At 37.0% G+C, this 18,967-nt stretch overlaps 1 protein-coding gene across 1 annotated transcript in view; it reads right to left on the bottom strand.

The window, feature by feature from the left end:
* Nucleotides 1-18,967, bottom strand: part of NEK7 (NIMA related kinase 7) — a 68,699-nt gene that overhangs the window by 4,778 nt on the left and 44,954 nt on the right. Inside the window, exons 7-9 of the mRNA XM_062613442.1 lie at nt 16,628-16,735; nt 7,766-7,860; nt 3,157-3,270 (exon numbers count right to left, since the gene is read on the bottom strand). Of these exons, the coding sequence (XP_062469426.1) occupies nt 3,157-3,270; nt 7,766-7,860; nt 16,628-16,735 (317 nt within the window). The remainder of the gene's footprint in view (nt 1-3,156; nt 3,271-7,765; nt 7,861-16,627; nt 16,736-18,967) is intronic.

The raw sequence follows: 18,967 nt of genomic DNA, 5'->3' as shown, positions 1-18,967 counted from the left end.
CCTCCTCGGTGTACTTAGCACAGGGACTGCCTTTAGCCTGGAGCTTAGCCTAACATCGTAGCGGTGGGACACACTTTCTTTAACTCTAGCAGGTTTTTCAGCTATGAAATAAATAATTATCACTTGAGTCAGGAGGAGGAGGGGGAAAGACAGAAATAGGACAGGCAAGTACTTTGCATCGTTAGCCAGCTGAAAAAGAAATTTTTAGATATGAAATGCTGGATGAGAAAAAAGCCCTATTCTTACTTTTAATAGGAGACCTTGAAGCCTGTCCTCACTGGTATTCTCAAGACCTTCTGCTGGCAACTAACACTGCCATTGTGGACTTGCTGGCTCATTCAGCTTTCACATCTGGGTGGGAGGTTCTCTATGGGCTTTAGCAGTGCACCTCAATCAAAAGATTTAAAAACTTCATCCGTTACGAAAGCAACATGATACTGGCTGACAAGATTTTGAGAGTACTGATTGGGGGTGGCAAGGGAGCCCCAGCTTTGAATTACCTAAAGCAGAACAGCTTTCAGTAAATGCTGAGTACTCACCTAAATACCAGATGTTCTTAAGTAATATTCAAAAACTGAAATGCCCAAAGTTGTAAAACATTTGAAAAGCTTGGCCTCTAATGCTGAAGCAACAGTTTATGAAATTAGGTTTTATCAAAAGGTTCTTAAAAAAATATCCATCTGTCCATCGATCTTAAGGTACATCTTTCTGTCACTCTATTCTCTGATGGCACAGATGTAATACATTACTAAAAGGCTGGTTTTACAAATGTTCAAAATTCACAAAGAGTCACATCTTAAAACTCATTAAAATTTACCTACAAAGTTTCTCTAAAAAGTACTTGTCTCGTATTTTGTGATGAAAGTATTTACACCTCTACAGAGGATGCAGAGATCAACACTCAGTGAAATTCTTCACTCAGTAAATTCTTTGTTATAAAACACAAAATGAGTTTTGCTGTTCAGTGATCTCTGATCTTTACTGCTCACTGAGTACGCTTCTAACCCAAAGGCTTGATATCTAAATTGCCAATACAGGTGAAACATTAGGCCAGTATCTTAATATGACAGATAACACTTTGTTTGCCCTTTTTTTTTTTTTTTTCAGTTCATGCCAGCACAGTATTTTTTCACACAAGTAAAAAGTCTATTTTAGGTCTATTTTGGTGCAATAACTAATAAACGTATCTATTTTTCCATTTACCTTAGAAGACCCAAGTTTTACTTTAAAAAACATAAAAATGATTAAAGACTCCATAGTTGATTACTTCTTTCAAGTAACTATTTTCATACCTACCATATCTGAACCTCTCATTATGTTTTAAAGTAACTTACATGTATTTTGCAAACAGCTGTTTATCCAAGGTGTCTGCTTTGAAATAAAGAAAAATATAGCATGTTTTGCTTTGAATCTGTTTTCAACACTAGAAACTATGTGGATGCTAGTAGAAGGTGGAATCTCTTCCCCCATACAAACCTTCTATCTGGGCCAGACTTTTGATATTTGCCCCTTGGCTGGGAATCCACATACCCAACTTCACACTTAGCAGCAGTGAAGTAGCCCTGCAGGCAGGACAACTTCAACGAACCACTAGTGGTATCATCATTAAAATCCTGCTGAAGGTCACCATGGAAACCGCCTGCTGAGGCTTCGCTGCTGCACTCTGCATCTCCTAATCAGCTACCATGTGAAATGCAAATTCAGACAGTCTGAAAATTAGTCAAGAAGAATAGAGGATGAGGATGCAGATATGTGAAATATTCATGCGCTTCATGGAAAAAGGAAGACAGCATGAATGACACAACAAAGAACGGCCCCTGACATTCTTGCTATCATTTTGCATTATTGTTCACACCCTACTGTATTTCTAGGCCTCCAGTTCTGAAGCTGGTTATGTGAACTGCCGTATTTATAGTCTATAATAAATAATAATTAAAAACGGCCAAGGTAAAAGGACTAATTGGAAAACCCACAAAGAGGTATAGCATATAAATTACACAATAGATCATTATTTCATCCTTTGTAAGATCACTGAATTATCTTTTTAAGTCCACTTTGTTCCATAAAAGGGGAAAAACTGTCGCTATAAATACAAAACAAAACACTGGGCAGTAATGTTTTATTAATAGTCCAATCACTGTTTTTGAATGCAAAAAAATTTAAGGTGCAGAATTACAATCCCTACTTGATAACTGAAACTGCACAGCACTTTATTAAAAGTATTTCACTGCTCGTGCTTATTTGTGTTTTCAAAGTAATCTTTAATTCATGTAGGCTGAATTCAATTAGAATTGGTTACTGATATGTGTTTGTTGGTTTACAGCTTCTAGCCATTTGCCCTATTCTTTTCAAAGTGGAAAAGTATTTCAAAACTGGCATCTCAGAACATTAACAAGCAAGCATTTATATTTTTCTTTCCATTACACTAAGAAAAATATTTATTTTATCTAGTTTCTTGTCATTTTAGGGCTAAAAAAAAGCAAGTACCCCCTTTACATGTATTAATGATGGTAAAGAACTGCTACCTATCAGCTTAAAACACTGCTGCGATATGCATGAGTATACTGTTCAAATTCAATTACATTATGCCTGCCTATATTTCTCTGAAATTTACGATTAGCATTGTCAAGAACCACTCTCTTGCAAAAGAACTCCCCCCAATTGCATCAAACAGCATATCCCAGTTTTACAATGCAGACAAATGGGAACTAAACAATTCATTTTTACTAGTGAGTTACATTATATCTATTTTAATGCAAGCCCCTAGAGAAATAAGGCTAGTGTGCTAATTTACTGTGCAACATAAACTTGTATAGTTGTGCTTTTAGAGAAGCACACTACAGACGGAAGACTCAATCCCATTCTGTCACGTAGAACATATCATTGTGCATTCTGGGAAAGCATTCTGTCATACTTGCAAGGAAGCTCAATGAAATTAAGAAGCTAACGGTATGAGGTTTCCATCATTAAACCCCCCAAATTTAAAATCATATCAGAGAGTTGTTTTGACAGGAACATTTGAGTGAGTTCAACAAGCAAACACTTATGGGCATAATCTGCAAATAACATAAAATCACACAAGTTCATTTACTTCCCTGGCAGCATGCCAGCTTAGATAAACCAAGGATCTAGCCCACGAAAAGGAGAATTACTTACTTCCTCTGAATAGTGATCTGAAGGGAGAGGTGGGTAGTCACACTGTTCTATCTTCTTGCACAAGGAGTACAAGTTCATTTTATCACCATAAAAGGGACTCTGCAGTGCAGCCATCTGTTTAAGGAAAATGTACAGTTTTCTTTTGTGTTTTTAAGTAAACCTGTTTTGTCATAAATCTGTAATACTAACAAATCAAAAGTGACTTTTAACGACTTTCAACTCCCTGCTTAGAAGTGTCAGTGCTAAAAAGAGAACTCACAAAACTATTACTGTGTGTACTTATTCTGCATCATGCCGTTGTACCTGTCACAAATCCAAATGTTACAATATTTGAATTTTACACCCTTAGAGTTTTATTAATAGAGTATGAGGAAAAATTGAGTAGTTTCCGATACTGCTGTAGGCATAGAGGACCCTAGCACCACTAAAGAGAACAACCAAAACAAAATCCACAATGGAATTTTCCTCTGAAGACCCTTTAGAAAAGAAGCATATACTTTTTTGAAACCATTATCTGATCTAAAGCAATAATTTATGTTGAAAATGCTGAATAACAGTAGGAGATTTTGTAAACTTCCGTAGCCATTACACTAGACTTCTTAAAGCAAGAAAACTAAAGCTAACAGCTACACTTCCAAAAAAAAAAAACCCAAACCCAAAAACTTTGCAATTCAGTACATTATTTGAAAATAGTTAAAAAAAATAAATCCTAAAACATCATCAGAAGAGCAGAACTGGCAACTATGACTGTGATTTACAACTGTAATACAAAAATAAGAATATGTCGGAGAGCTCTTGCATACGTGACCAGCTTAAAACCAGCATTAGTAAACCTACACTTTATTTCAGACCGTGTTAGAACTTGACATTTAAGGTGGAAACAAATGCTATGGTTAGCAGGATTACAAATTTAAAAATTCATTTAAAATCTCTCCATTCTGTTCAAAGCCTTCTAAGTCTTTGAACCGCAGCAGCACGAAAGCTGCTTTGAGTGCAGTGCTGCCCCAAAGTCAGTCACCCTTTTCTACATGTGCTAATAAGTCTGATTTTGGAAGGACAATGTGTACATTCCCCAGACAGGCAGAGTGTGTGTGAAACATGCTAGTCCATGCTGTGCTACTCAGTGAGCTTCAACAGGGACAGGACAAGCTGAAAATGGCTCTCATCTGTCTTGTGGTCTTCCAGATAGCAGTTTAACTCCTTCATGTCTAAGCACCAATATCATGGGGGGAAAACATATGAAGAAAATTACCAAAATTCTCTTACATTTACTTTGTATCTGATAAAAATGCTCTCAAAGAGCTCAGTAATTTTTCCTATTATCTTCAAGTAAGGATAAGTAATTTTAAAGCTCCCAATACAAATATCATACTGTGTAGTTCCATCTTATACTCCTCCAAAAAAATTCTGTATTACCAAAACAATGTTAATTTTTGGATTTACATGACATCGTCTCTTACCTTAAAAAGAACATTAAAAGTGCAAGCTAAAGACCAAAAAAGGAAAGAAAAAGAAAAGAAACATCAACTGCAGGGTGTGTACGCATGCAGAAATGCTAAATAAATGCACAGATACTCATTTTCGTACTCTAGGTGTTCATTAAAAAATACTTTTGTTTGAATGCTGCCGAGTGTTAAAAAAATGCCGAATGTCCCCTAAGGAGTTAAAACAGGAATACTATATTTTCATGCATCTCCTGCTTTGACAGATGAAAAATGTCAACTGTCCTGTTTTTATTTTCAAGCTTTTGCACTATTCATCTGGTTCATTAGTGCATCTCGCTGCTGCCCCTGACAGCTGCTCGCCCTCTCCTCCCAGCAGCTGAATTTTTCAGGCTAATTTGATCCTCCACACTGAGACGATCGCTAGAATGATTGACTTGCTCCCTGACCTCCAGGGTCTGACTTTCCTGATTAGTATTCTGGGGGTGTCTGAGGGACGAAAGCCCACTGTCTGTCTTCAGGGCTGGTGGCAGCTCCCTCGCTCCTTTTTTTTTTTTCCCTTTTTTTTTTTTTTTGAACTGTAAGCCACCAACCTACAACCCTGTAAGGATGCAATTGCTACGCTGAACAATAAAAGGAAATGTGTAAGACCTACTTTTCCATGTAAAGGTCCATGTAGCAAAAGCACAGCATCTTGATTTTAATTACTAAAGTCTACTTTGTTGCATATCAATTAAAACTCCAGTGGCAGTGTTTTTTGAGGTTTCAGAAATACCTGGGGCTCTAAGAAAAACAGACTTTAAATTATACTTCTGAAAAATCCCACTGACCACATAGCTAGCACTGAATAACAGACAGGTTAGAAATCATCATTTTTAAAGACAACATGTATTATAGCAAATTAGTCTAAAATTAAAACATAACTGAAAAGAGTTTAGCATCAATTAAGCATTTATTGAGCAGTGATAAACATGCCACAGCTTTTCTCCATCAAGCTGGAGAGAATCCAGAGCACATATGAGCACATATCAACATGGAATCAATAGAATAAAACATGCCAAAATCCATATCAAAAAAAGACACCCAGCACAAAACTGCATGGGTAATAAAAATAGCATGCATTAGTCCACACACCTTGAAAAACCTTAAGTAACCACTTTCAAATAATTTAACGCCAAAATAATAAAATGCTAAGCATATATTTTGAGTCTACTATGCTTAAGATTTCAAAATTACATCTCAATACTAAAAAAAAAAAACCAAAAAAACTCACTACAGTGTAGAATTAACCAAAAGAGATAAATGTGCCTCAAAAAAAAATTAATCCTATAGTTGAAGACACTGCCATATATATGTATGACAATAAGACTGTATACAGTAAGTATCATAATAATTATTTTTGTACAATAAAAACGCCCCACACAACACCTTATCAATTTAAATACCATCCTTGTAAGACTTCTAAAATAAATAAAAAGAGAATGATATTTAAAGCTGCTAAGTTAATCAATGGAACTAAGGTATTTCACTACTTTGGAATAATTTAACAGTTCGAAGAAAAACTTAATATTCAAATAGGTGTTCAATGTACTGTACCAGCATCAAAGCAATAAGCTAAAAAATCTTTCATAGAAAAGTGCTACTGATTTCTATCCAGAAAGTCCATACAACACAGAAGAAAAATTAAGCTTCAAACATGTTTATTGTATATATTAGTTATTCGACGGGTTTGTTTGTTATTTCCAAATTTAAAAAAAAATCTCAAGAAAATTAATGAGGGGAAAAGAAGTAGCAATACTGAAAATCCCCATCTACCTTTATGCTATCTTTAGGCTCCTGCTTGCACAAGTGTGTGAAGTAGAGCACTGAAATTGATGGCAGTTGCCACGGTCAGTACTAAGGAATCCCAATACGGGATTAAGTTTCAGTTCAGGATTTAAACTTCTAAATGCTTGCTATCAGGTATCAGACTTCATTCCTGTGAATTGTCCCCAAGATTTAGGAGCAAGAGCTATACATAGATCTGTAAACTGTGTGGAATTGCAATACAGCTATTTGCCCTTTCTATATTTAAAGCAACAGGTTAGTGACGGAAAGTAAACTAATATTACTGGAGACAATTCACCAAGTAGTAACATATACCTTTAACAGGGTGACAATGTTTTCTACAAAATCCTGAAGTAATAGGAGGTGCCAAACCTGTTGAGTATGTGTTTAATGCATTCTACTGACTCACTGAGGCAGGTGGCTTGTGCGTATGTGAAGTGAGTTGGGTATATTAGTTTTTATCTGGAACATGACTAGAAAGACTTCACTGCAACTGCTGATGGAATTAAGATTTTTTCCAGCATCCTTCAACACAAGTGCTTAGTCTTTTGATCAACAAATGATATTCCAAGAACTTTGAAGAGAGTTTCCTTAGAAGCCTACATGTTCTTCACACCTTCATTCACCTCCATTTCTATTTGTCCTATATCTATATTTTCTCAAAACATAATATTTAAAATTATGTGTCACTTCCCAATCTTGACTGTATGAATACAGAAATTAACCAATAATTATAGCTTATCATTTGGAAGAAAAAGTAGATAAATAACATAGGTCAGTGCAGCAGAAGTAATTATCTTGAAAGTTAACCCCAGCTAGTAGTAATAAGTACATAGTAACTGATTTTCTTTATTTACTTAGGTTGTCAATAATTTTAAATAAACTAAACTTGTATTACAATTACTATATTACAGTTTTGCAATATAGTTGCATCCTCAAGTCAGTCCTACTATTTCTCAATGTATTTGTTACCAAAAACATTAATCAGGATGGGCCACTAAAACATCTTAACAAATTTCACATGTGTTTGCCATTATCCATTTATTAATCCTGCAGTTTTGCCCAATATTTAACAAATTGCTTTAAAATCTTCGTAACAAGCCCAATAAAAGGCAAGTGTTGAATAACAAATAAAAGTATTTCATACGTATGCTGAAGTTACATAAGAGTTCTCATTGCCGATATCAAAGACAGACGTGTAATAGATGAAAAGTAGCTTTTCCACAACACTACAAATTTCCCTAAACAACAAAAATATAGCAAACATTACTTAATACACTGAGGGGGGGCAAGGGGAAACACAACAGTGTTACTAAGTTCAGTGTATATATCACCGTTACCTCATACAGCAGACAGCCTAGAGACCAGATGTCAGATTTGAAGTTGTAACCATTTTCGTGTATTCTCTCTGGAGACATATAATAGGGTGTACCAACTGCAATAAATACAAAGCATTTTTGAATGAGAATTTCTCTTATACAAGAGTCAAACTACAGATTTCCTGTCTGAAAAACTTTTTCATCTTCTATACATCTCATTTTTACACGTATAATTTCAATCCATAAGTACGAGTCTTCAGTTTGATAAAAATACACATGAATTAGATATCCATTTCTTCTAAAGCAGCTTTATTTTCACTACTGATATCTAATTACCAGAATTATTCAGTTGTAGAATACTTCCACTTCCAAAACAGAACTTTTGCTTTCACAGAAGCTCAAAAGTAATTATTTTCTTCTGAAGAGAACCAAGGGAACATAGTACACTCACATGCACACATGTCCCCACTTCTTTACGAACTGTTACCACTGTGTCTGGAAATATCAACAGCTAGAAATTCTTTTTGTGGCTTAGTATTAGTAGCAGTAGTATTTTTTAAATTAGCTGTCTGTTCTTCCTTTTGAGACTATGCCAATCTGGAAAAGCTGCTTTTGAAACTGATAAACACAATTTAGTTTGGATATCTGAAGCTAAAATTGAGCCTGAAATCCAGAATCTCCGTCTTCCCAGAGAGGAAGGCAGGAAAACCTCCTAGCCCAACAGAAGCCGAGGTTCCTACAAGCACTTCAGCCATCTGCTGCAGGACTAGACTCTGCACGGGCTTTTCAGCTCCCAGATCTGTGGCTATCCTAGCTTAATCCTGCCTCAGAGCTCTGGACTCTGGAGACGTCTGCTCTTGAAAAGCAGTGTTTACTAGCACTGTCCCAGAGCAAATTTAAATTGGATATTGCAGGACATCTCTCCCCTTGACTTCAATCAGACACTACCCATCTGTGTTGCAAGTTACTTGGAAGAGAGGAATTGTGAAAGATGATTAAGATCTGCGAAAAAGAAGCCATTTAAAAAGGTAACCGAGTGATGGGTTCATATGTGACAGATCAACAAAACCAAAAGTTATAGAAAATAACAGGAGTGGCAATTTTGGTGCATTGTCTGAACTTTCTCCCCATATTCCCCTAAAATGAACTGACTAACAGCAAAGAGTCACAGATATATGTAGATTTTTACTTCAATTTTGTGTGGACAAATACTTGCTTTAGCACTGAATCCTCAGGATGAAAATCACCTGAATTCTGTCAATTCAACACAAGTTGACCTTATTTCAAAACTAAAAATCTTGCAGCATAGCCAGAGATTAACATCCACACTCTCACTGCAAACTGTGGAAATCAGAGCATGACCCTCACGCTATTTTATTTAACACAGAGATCTGTTATGACTTCCACACTTCAGAGTTAGCCTTACCTATTCACAATTGATCTCTGTATGAAAACTAGAAACAGATACAGTGAATATGTAATTCCAAATCTGAATAATCAAGTTAATGGTTTTAATTTATCAGATTATTATTTTTACTCTAATCACTTCCCAAAGTTAAGGGGTTTGCTTTGACAATGTACCCTATCTTTTAGAAGAGCTGACATCCCAAACTATGTCATGCTTTCTTAGGGAGAGATGGAATACTTTCCTACTTGCAAGACCCACCTTAGACTGGGAAACCCAGTACCACCTTATACCAGGTCAGGCCACTACTGCTGGTAACCCATAATTTAAACTGATCTCCTTCTTGGCAAACAACATTGAAAAAAATATTCCAAACCCATATAAACTAAGAATATGCTTGTCTAACAGATGAAGTTCCATATCGCACCCTGCAGTAGATTTTTTTTTTCCCCTAAATATTCCAGGGGGGGAACTCTCAGCCCCAGGCTCCACAGCCTCTATCTCCAGAGGCTCCCTCAACACGAGCCTGAGGAATCACTGCAGCTCTCAACTGAAACTGCAAGAGATTAAGAGCTTAAAGGGAAAAAGGCTAGGGAAAGGCAACTCAAAATGACAGAGTACTGTGAAAACCATTTTCTCTCATGGGATGTTCATGTTCACCCACAACAGAGGAAAGAGAAAGAGAGATGATCTTTTCCCTATAAAACAACAGGCACACAGATGGGTGGTCTGCAACACTGCAATACTACCAGAATAAACAGAAGCAACTTTGTTATTCTGATTTATCAACAGCAGTAATTTAATGGGAGCTTAATGACAGCTATCTTAAAATTGGAAACTGTAATTAAACAAAATTTGGCATAACACAGCTCTCATACCTTTATTATCCTTACTGTTGTGCTCCCCCCTTCAATTTTATTTTATTTACCTTCCAAGGACTTACAAGCTTGGACACCTCTGAAAACTTTCAGCTGGATTTTGCATCCATTAATTACTGCACCAGCTTAGTATATTCTGATGCTTTGTTGCCAGAATTCATCTAACAATGAAAAAAGTTAAGTTCAAGCATAATCTGGTTCTTAACTGGTTACAGCAGCACTGCCCTTGCTGCTCTAAGACATCACACAAGTAGCTGGCAGTGAGTAATGTGCCTGAAAGAGGCTTCACAGAATCCACAGGGGGCAGCTGAAAACACGCAGGTTTGAAGGTTCAGTTTCCCAAAAGCAAAGGTAATTTTAACCAGTAGCTCTGGGAAGCCTGCTGATACATTAGGGGTCTGATATGACTGTGAAAGATTGATGCCAGTGAAAGGGAAGAACAAATGCTGTCATTTTACAGCATTTAGCCTGGTGTAACACCTTAACTGCAATACAACCTGAAGCCCCAAATGACCAACAAGTGAAAGGAACTGAAATTAGTTATGTTAGTTATCAAATCACAAAAGCAACCTAAAGATCTAGGCATCATTACTACTTGTGAACTGGTTTTAACAGAACATGACAAGAGAGATTCATTATTCTGACATTCAGAAACTATTAATGGCATTGCAACCATTCTTTAAAACAGGGAGCAATCTTGCTCTCGTGAGACCTCACCTGGAGTATTGTATGCAGTTCTGGTGTCCTCAACATAAAAAGGACATGGAATTGTTGGAACAAGTCCAGAGAAGGGCCACGAGGATGATCAGGGGACTGGAGCACCTCCCATATGAAGACAGGCTGAGAAAGTTGGGGCTGTTCAGCCTGGAGAAGAGAAGGCTGCGTGGAGACCTCATAGCAGCCTTCCAGTATCTGAAGGGGGCCTATAGGGATGCTGGGGAGGGACTCTTCATTAGGGACTGTAGTGACAGGACAAGGGGTAATGGGTTAAAACTTAAACAGGGGAAGTTTAGGTTGGATATAAGGAGGAAGTTCTTTACTGTGAGGGTGGTGAGGCACTGGAAGGGGTTGCCCAGGGAAGTTGTGAATGCTCCACCCCTGGCAGTGTTCAAGGCCAGGTTGCACAAAGCCTTGGGTGATATGGTTTAGTGGGATGTGTACCTGCCCATGGCAGGGAGGCTGGAACTTGATGATCTTAAGCTCCTTTCCAACCCTAACGATTCTATGATACTGTGATTCTAACTATGATACTGTGATTCTATGAATCTTGATCATAGCTGTACTGCTTGCAAGCAATTACCACATGTTATTATACAGTATGGAGGTTTTTTTCCTGTTCAGTGAAAAAGAGCACCACAATACTACAAAGACGTGACTTTCTTTACTCATCTGAGGACTTGGAAGTGAGACAATACAAGACAGAGATGTCAAACATTAAGATGCCTATCTTTTTAAGAACAAAATTTGTAACTTTAGCATTCTGTTCACTGCATTTACATTATCTCTAATAACCTGCAGGTCTAAATGGTAAACTCCTTGAAAATGGCCTGAGTCAAATAAACTGCTTCCTCAGTCTGCTGCTGCTCTGCAGCTCCCTCCATTTAAAGATGCAGCAGATCCAGAAAGCAGTGTTTTTTTGTGCACACCTTCTGCTACTGGGACAGACAATAGACATTATGGGAATGGTGGTTATTAAGGAGCAGGAAGCTGGATCTGAAGTATCAGAGGCAAAGAAACTGTTATGAAGAAGGGAGTTGTGACATAAACAACCACATACGTCCCATTGCAGCTGAGCTAGAGTGTATTCACTTAAAAAACAACAATGCATCGAGGAGTTGCACATAGCACAGTAACTAGCTCTAAATACAAGCATTTTTGAGCTGGAAGAAAAATCTGCCTGGCAAATGTTAATACTACTCATACAAAACAATGTAATAGCTGATCCAGAGATGCTTAATAGACTAGTTTTAAAAAAAGCCATGTAATTTTTACTGACATTCCATGCATGGGAATACAAACTATCTGAGATCAGGAAGCAGGCTAAAATCACTTCAGTAAGTCTTCTGATTTTCAAAGAATTCCAAACCAAGACTTCAGTTTAAAAAAAGGCCAAATTTATTTAAGCAATCAAACAATATGGTTTATAAATGACTCCATTCCATGAGGAATTTTACAATGCAGAGTTCAACACATGCAAGTGTTTAACAAGATGGAGCGTTCATGCTGAAGATAAACTAAGCTGCAGTATGAAACACTGAGGGTAACAAACTATTGACAACAGATTCTCCATTTTTTTTTTTGTTACTCCTTTATTTAATATAAGTGTAGGAGATTTCTAAGCCATAGGCTCATCTTCAGCCACAGATACAGGACCTAAAATACTGTAATTATCCAAAGTAATCTGCAACCTAACTACATTATGTAAATAGTCTTAACTGCAGAAACCAATCTCTATCTCGGGTTCCTTTATAATGTAGCATTGAACAGCACAATAGTTTATCTTCGGTTTTCAACCTATTGTACAAGAGCTCAGATTTTATACATAAAATAAGAGCTGGTTTAATGCAGCTTCTTTGATGACTTGTGACAAATCAGCTGGAGGTTTCCCTGCAAGCCTTCCTGTACAATGAGAGTGCAAGTTCTCAGAACAGTTTGGTTAAGAGCATGCAAGTGGAGCTTTGCAAAATGGTGCTGCACACCCCCATATCAGCACTGGCTTTGACACCCTCTGCTGGGTTAGAGATCCATATGTAAGAGAAAAGGAGAGTGTCTGCACACATTTTTAAAAGATATTTTATTCCCCACAACTGACGTGAGTTTACTGTCAAATCGCTCATAACAGAGCTCTGTGCTGGGGACAGCAGTTCTATGGAAATGACGGAAGTTGTCAAACCACAGAAGAGACACCAGAATTCAATACAGATGATCCTTTGCTTCCAAGCATTTTAAGAAAGCTGCGGATCTGCTCCTTTGCCCTGCGCGAAGGCATTCACACCATGGCAGCAGTGTCCACCTGGACAGCACAATGTGCAGCTCTCTAACAACCACGCTAGAGAACCGAAGTGATTTTTTTCTTTTTGTAATTGAAACTCTAAAATACTGAAGGACTAATTTAAGGACTACGCTTAAATCCATTGAATGACTAATAAAGATGGGAAAATGCACATTTCCATGAGCTAGCTTCAGAACCACCATTTCAAAGACCATAAGGCCTGGCATTCAGCAATTAGAAAAGAACCAAGACAAAACTCAAAACCAGACCCCTCACACACAGTCATAGGGAAAGGAATAAGAAGCCTTTTTTGGATCATCTTCCCCTTTTTAATATAAAGTCTTCTGAAAATGAGATTTTGTCAAGTTTGTATTGTATCAACAATGCCAAATGTCTCCACTTCTACTGCATTTTTGGAGAAGATATTTTCTCTTTTCAAAAAGGTATATACGTGGCACAACAGAAAATTCTATTGTTTTGATAAAGCTGTATAGAAAGAGTTAAGAGCATTAAAAAAACCTGACCAGTGCAGTATTACCAGTTGTTTCAAATGGACCATCAGCAATTATTCATAATTAGCAGTTAGAAGCTGTAGCTAATAAAATTTTAAGTACATTTCTTTATCTCTGAAAGCCTGAATTTAGTTTGCTACTGAAATTTTTATAAAGCCTGCAAACAAGTATAAATTGCTACATATATGTTTCTACTTTACTGGGTTTTGTGCACCAAAGGTGTATGGAATCATAAAAAGATACGGATTTGAAAGATACAACAGGAAAACCAGTATCAGAAACTGCAAGAGAAACTCATTTTAAAAAAGTGGTCTCTGCTAGTGACATGATAAATCAGGGTGTCACTGCCTCCAGTGTAGCCTAAATTAATAGCTGAACAAAGCCTTTTTCCTAGGCTGAATTCTGACATTAGGTCATAAGTAAGAGGGAATGGGAGAAAAGGAGATTGGGGAAAAAAAAGAAAATAAAAAATAACAGCTCCTCTACCAAGACACAGCATCCAACATTAGAAACAAAGCTTCCATCTCCCTGCCGCCCACTCTCTGGATGACTCTTGCAAGAGATGAAGTTAAAAGGGCTTGAGGCTTTTACACTGTTCCTAACTCTAGCTCAGTCTTCAATCCCTTTGCAACGATTCCCCTGCAACAAGCAAAAATAATCTAGGGCTGAAGCAGTTTCTTCCTCTAACTTCCCTATTTCTGCCTCAGAACAGAAATCTAGCTCTTCTGTTCTCACAACTGACTTTTGCCTTCTTTGTGCACTCCCACCCACAGATTAGAATTTAGAGCTTCCTTTTCACACTCCTCATTTACATCCTTCTTCCATTCAAAGGCAGTAGCAGAACCCAACTACAAAGATCACCACACTGCTACCAGAGGTGGCCACTGGACTATGACAGCAGCACAAAGAGCAGCACTTTTAAATACACCATGCCATGAACTATCATCATATGATAATCTGTAGGGTTATATCTGAACTTCAACATGGAACTCAAACCCATTTCCAGTCTGGTCTCACTGCTTCTCCTCTGTCCCTTTCTCTATCTTTTTCATTAATGCAACACTGTAGATGCATGCCCAAGTTTTACCTCACTCCTATTAAGATCTCAGCATTTACTCATGGTTTTGATTATACCAGTATCAATATGCACCAAACATGATAAATAAAACAGAAAGTCACAAAAGCATGACTAAAGGCTTTCTGGAAGACAGGGAAGTAAGGATTTTATCAAAAATTTACTTTCTAAAATAGGCTTTTGGGGCTATTAAGGATCACCCACACCTCAAATATGGTATATACATACCACACATCAACCCTCTCTTTTTCCACACTGTACTGAAAACCAGGACTATCTGAAAATGTTAAATTAAGAGGTGAGGAGACAATCAACATTTTAACCCAAAAAGTCTGATATTTCATAGTCTGATTAGAAACACCACCATCTGAGCAAAAAATTCTTTGTGTGTCCTCCCACGGCCTTAAGACAGGGACTGTAAGCATTACTTAACCATTCTTGGCTTTCTTAGATACTATCTTCCTTACAATGCAGTCTTATCAAACATAAGAAAATAACCAAATACCTAATTACAGAATTGCCACTGTCATTTGTGAAAAATTCTGACAGCATTTGAATTAATTTTACCTATCTGTATATTCAAGTACCACTAAGGTACTCTGCCTGACTCAATACCCTTCACAAGGAACAGTAGACAAGTCTAGATGCTGCCATCAATGGCTCTACTCTTGAAGGGCCCAAAAGTTAATTTCACACCCTCTGCAGTCAGTGAACAGGCTTGAATTTAGCAACCATTAAACACAGCCACTTCAGCAGGGAAAAAGGTTTTTTTTTCTTAACTAAAAGCCATAGCTTTACCACAAACACTAATTCTTACACCTCTCTTTAAAGCAGATGCTACTCTATTTATAAAGCTTTTCTCTTTTAGAGAGATGCTCTTATACTCTGTCATTTGTCCATTCCCTACATTTAAACTTAAAATAGCTGCCAAACTTTTACTTATTCCTCTTTAAAGGCCATTTAATCATCTCAGTCTCTACATGATACTCAAAAAATGCAAATTAAATGAAAATTTTGTTTGGAAATAGCTGATGTGTCCTGGTTTGTTATTTTTTTTTTGTTAATAATATGTTATTTTTGTAATGTGCTAGCAAAGAAATCTGGTATTTCAAAAAGTTTTCTGTGATTTTTGTGGTTTGATGTAGCGTTTTTTTTGTTTAGTTTCTAAACTCATTATGGATCATAAAGCCCAATTCTGATCTCTCCTTGACTTACTCAGCTTAGACTGGGAAACTCCACCTTAAAACAGGGAAGCTCCTCTGTATAGCCTTTACAAAGCATATAACCAACATGTCTTCAGTTCTACACACACACAGGCACATTGAATTACTTGATTTATTTCCAACACTGATTAAAGTTCAAATGAATTTAAGAAAATGCATATCAATCTTATAGAATCGTGGAAAGGTTTCAGTTGGAAGGGACCTTCAAAGGTCATCTAGTCAAACCCCCTGCAATAAGCAGGGACATCTTGAATTAGATCAGGTTGCCTGGAACCATATCCAGCCTGGCTTTGAATGTCTCCAGGGATGGTGCATCCATCACCTCTCTCGGCAACCTGTGCCAGTGTTTTACCACCACCTGTAAAAAGTTTTTTCCTCACATCCAGCATTAATATCCCCTCTTTTACTTTAAAAGCATTAACCCTCATCCTATCTCATTGTTTCCTAACATTTCCAGAAAACAGCACTATCATGAAGACTTGTTTTGATCCAAGAATAAACATTAAATGATTCAAACAAGCCACTGGGGAATGGAGGAGCAGGAATAACAGACCAAACAATGAGCTGTACAACTGAAAGGTGTTACAGCCTCTCTATATTTCTCCATGGTGCTGACCATTATTTTATTTTTAAATATATATGTAATTATATATATAAATATATGTTATAGAAATTTCTTTATTATAGAAAAGCTTTAGCTGGACCAAACCTTCTTCTTCCACCTCATGAGTGTTCATAGTATTTTCACCATGTAAAAAAATATACCTCCCCCACACCTGTACTTCAGAGAAGGCTTACCTAAAGAATGGGCAGCTGTAGTTTTGGAGCTGAAAAATCGACCAAGTCCAAGGTCTCCAAGCTTTACCACCCCTGTAGCTGTAATGAACACATTGGCTGGCTTTATATCTGGGGGGAGAAAAAAAAAGAATAAATTTAAAAGTCACAATGAGACTGCAAAACCAGCTACTGTTCTATTAATAATAGACTGAAAGAAGCTTTTATTTACAGCTAGTCCTAATAAAATTTGATTGTGCTGCTCAGAAAGAGGAGTCTGGGATTCAGAATTTCAAATTAACTACTTTAATAGTATAACCATCACTCAAAAACAGAAAATCAAGACCCATGGAAAGTGTTTAAAAGAAAAAAAACACAAGCAAACAAACAATAACATCAAAACACCAGCATCCACCCCACACCCAAAGCAGCTTATAAAGGGAGTTCATTACAACTTTATATAAGCTACATATAGGGTCTTCCATTAGAACTAGGTTATGCCTTAAGTAACAGATCAAAAATGTTTAAGAACTGTAAAACATTTTTCATCACTTATGCTGATCAGATTACCCACAGTGGCGTGATGTTATTTGAGATAGGCAACTGATTCTCTTTAATAGCAGACATTGGAAAAAGGAAGCAAGCTTTACTCATGAGAATGGTTATTTGAATTGAATGGAATTGAGCTAATCAAGTAGAAAGAAAGAAATAATTATGTATATTTAGAGTTATTTTTCAAAAGTAACACTCAGTTATAGTGTTAATCCAAACCTTCAGAGATAACAGCAAAGATTTTCATTTTATCATTTTCAACAAGGTAACTATCCCATTACTCTTCTAAACAAACTGACCTAGTATTTGCTTAGCAAGTGTGCTTAAGCTCTAACTCAGCTCAACAGCAATGCACTGTTGCTTGAACTTAAAAAGAAAATCTCTTAACTTGGACAAGAGGGGGTTACTGTTTGCATAAGATATGGGTACAGTAAAAGGAATGGTAAATAACCCTTCACACACCAGAATTCTCAGGTTTCAATAAAAAGTTACAAAAGCTTAAAGCCTAACAGAGGAATACAGAAACAGTTATGTTATGCAGCTATCTGACCTACTTTTCAGGAGTTTGTACCACCTTTGTTTAACAATCCAATACTGATACCAGCTAAACTTAAAAATAGCTTCAGTTGTCATTGGCTTTGGTGTGTAACCATAGAATTGTTAGATTTGAAATAGGTTTGCCAGAAGCTTTGAAGACTGCATTTCAGTTTAAGGAGTTTAAATTCATTCTGTTTTTTAAAGAAAATATACTGAAATAAGCTAGTTTAGTTATAAAAGCATTAAAGGAAGATACCTATACCCTATGGAAAGAGCCTGTACTTTTACGTCCTTCTCTTTCGGTATTTTGCACTTGCAGATATATGTACAAATGGGCAAAGGGGAAGAAAAAAGAAAAAGAAGAATCACAAGGGAAAGCTACTAGCAAGGGCAGGGGCATCTAAATTCATCTCCTGAAGAGTGCAACATCTCTGGTTGCAAATGACAAAGCTCAGCAGAGATAGATGACTTTTGTTTTCAGGCAGCTATTTACATCCCAGTAGAAGGAAGTCACCAACCTAAGACACAATTTCACCTGAACCCAAAGAGATAGCCCATATACAGCTTGAAACTCATAACCAGAGAGATTTCCAGAGCAAAAGAAATGGTACATGTGAGAAGCAGCTATACCATGATCTGTTTTATTTGACTCTGTTCAAAGGTAAAATGAAGACAGCATACAGAGGAGACAGCACTAAAGAGGTTTAAAATGGGTAAAAGAAATTTAGTACCTGACAGAGTTAGCTGGCATCTACAAGGGCTGTTGGGACACAGTACTTGACACAGAGATTGGAAATAGCAGAGAGAAGTAGAGAAGGGGAGAAAATTCTCATAGCTGGACATAATCCAGTAGATAAGGGAATGGGAAATGGGCCTATACATCACCAAAAAGCATGGCAGCAGACAAATACTTTCACAAGAAAAAAAAAGGTGCAAAAGGTCAAAAGAATAGATGAATAGCTGTGCAAGAATGCAGGCAATGGGAAAGAGAATGGGAAAACACAGAAGAACAGGACAGAAAATGAGAGCCAGCAAAATGAACTGACCAAGCAAAGAGGTAGCCGTGCAGGGTCTCCATCACAGTACCATGAATTATTTTGAAACCTTGGTATCACAAGCCATTGCTGCAAACAAACGCTGCAAACAAATGCTTACCACAACAAATGCAGAACCACGAACTTCTGTCACACTCTTCCATTGCTTATAAAACATTACAAAAAACACACATTGTGTCAGCTGCCAATATCAATTCCACTATGATGTTATTTGGTGTCA

The sequence above is a fragment of the Pezoporus occidentalis genome, unplaced genomic scaffold (genome assembly GCF_034315485.1).
Source record: "Pezoporus occidentalis ecotype Australia unplaced genomic scaffold, CSIRO_AGI_Poc_V1 ctg167, whole genome shotgun sequence".
Taxonomy (NCBI): domain Eukaryota; kingdom Metazoa; phylum Chordata; class Aves; order Psittaciformes; family Psittacidae; genus Pezoporus; species Pezoporus occidentalis.
This window is presented reverse-complemented; position numbering and strand designations above follow the sequence as displayed.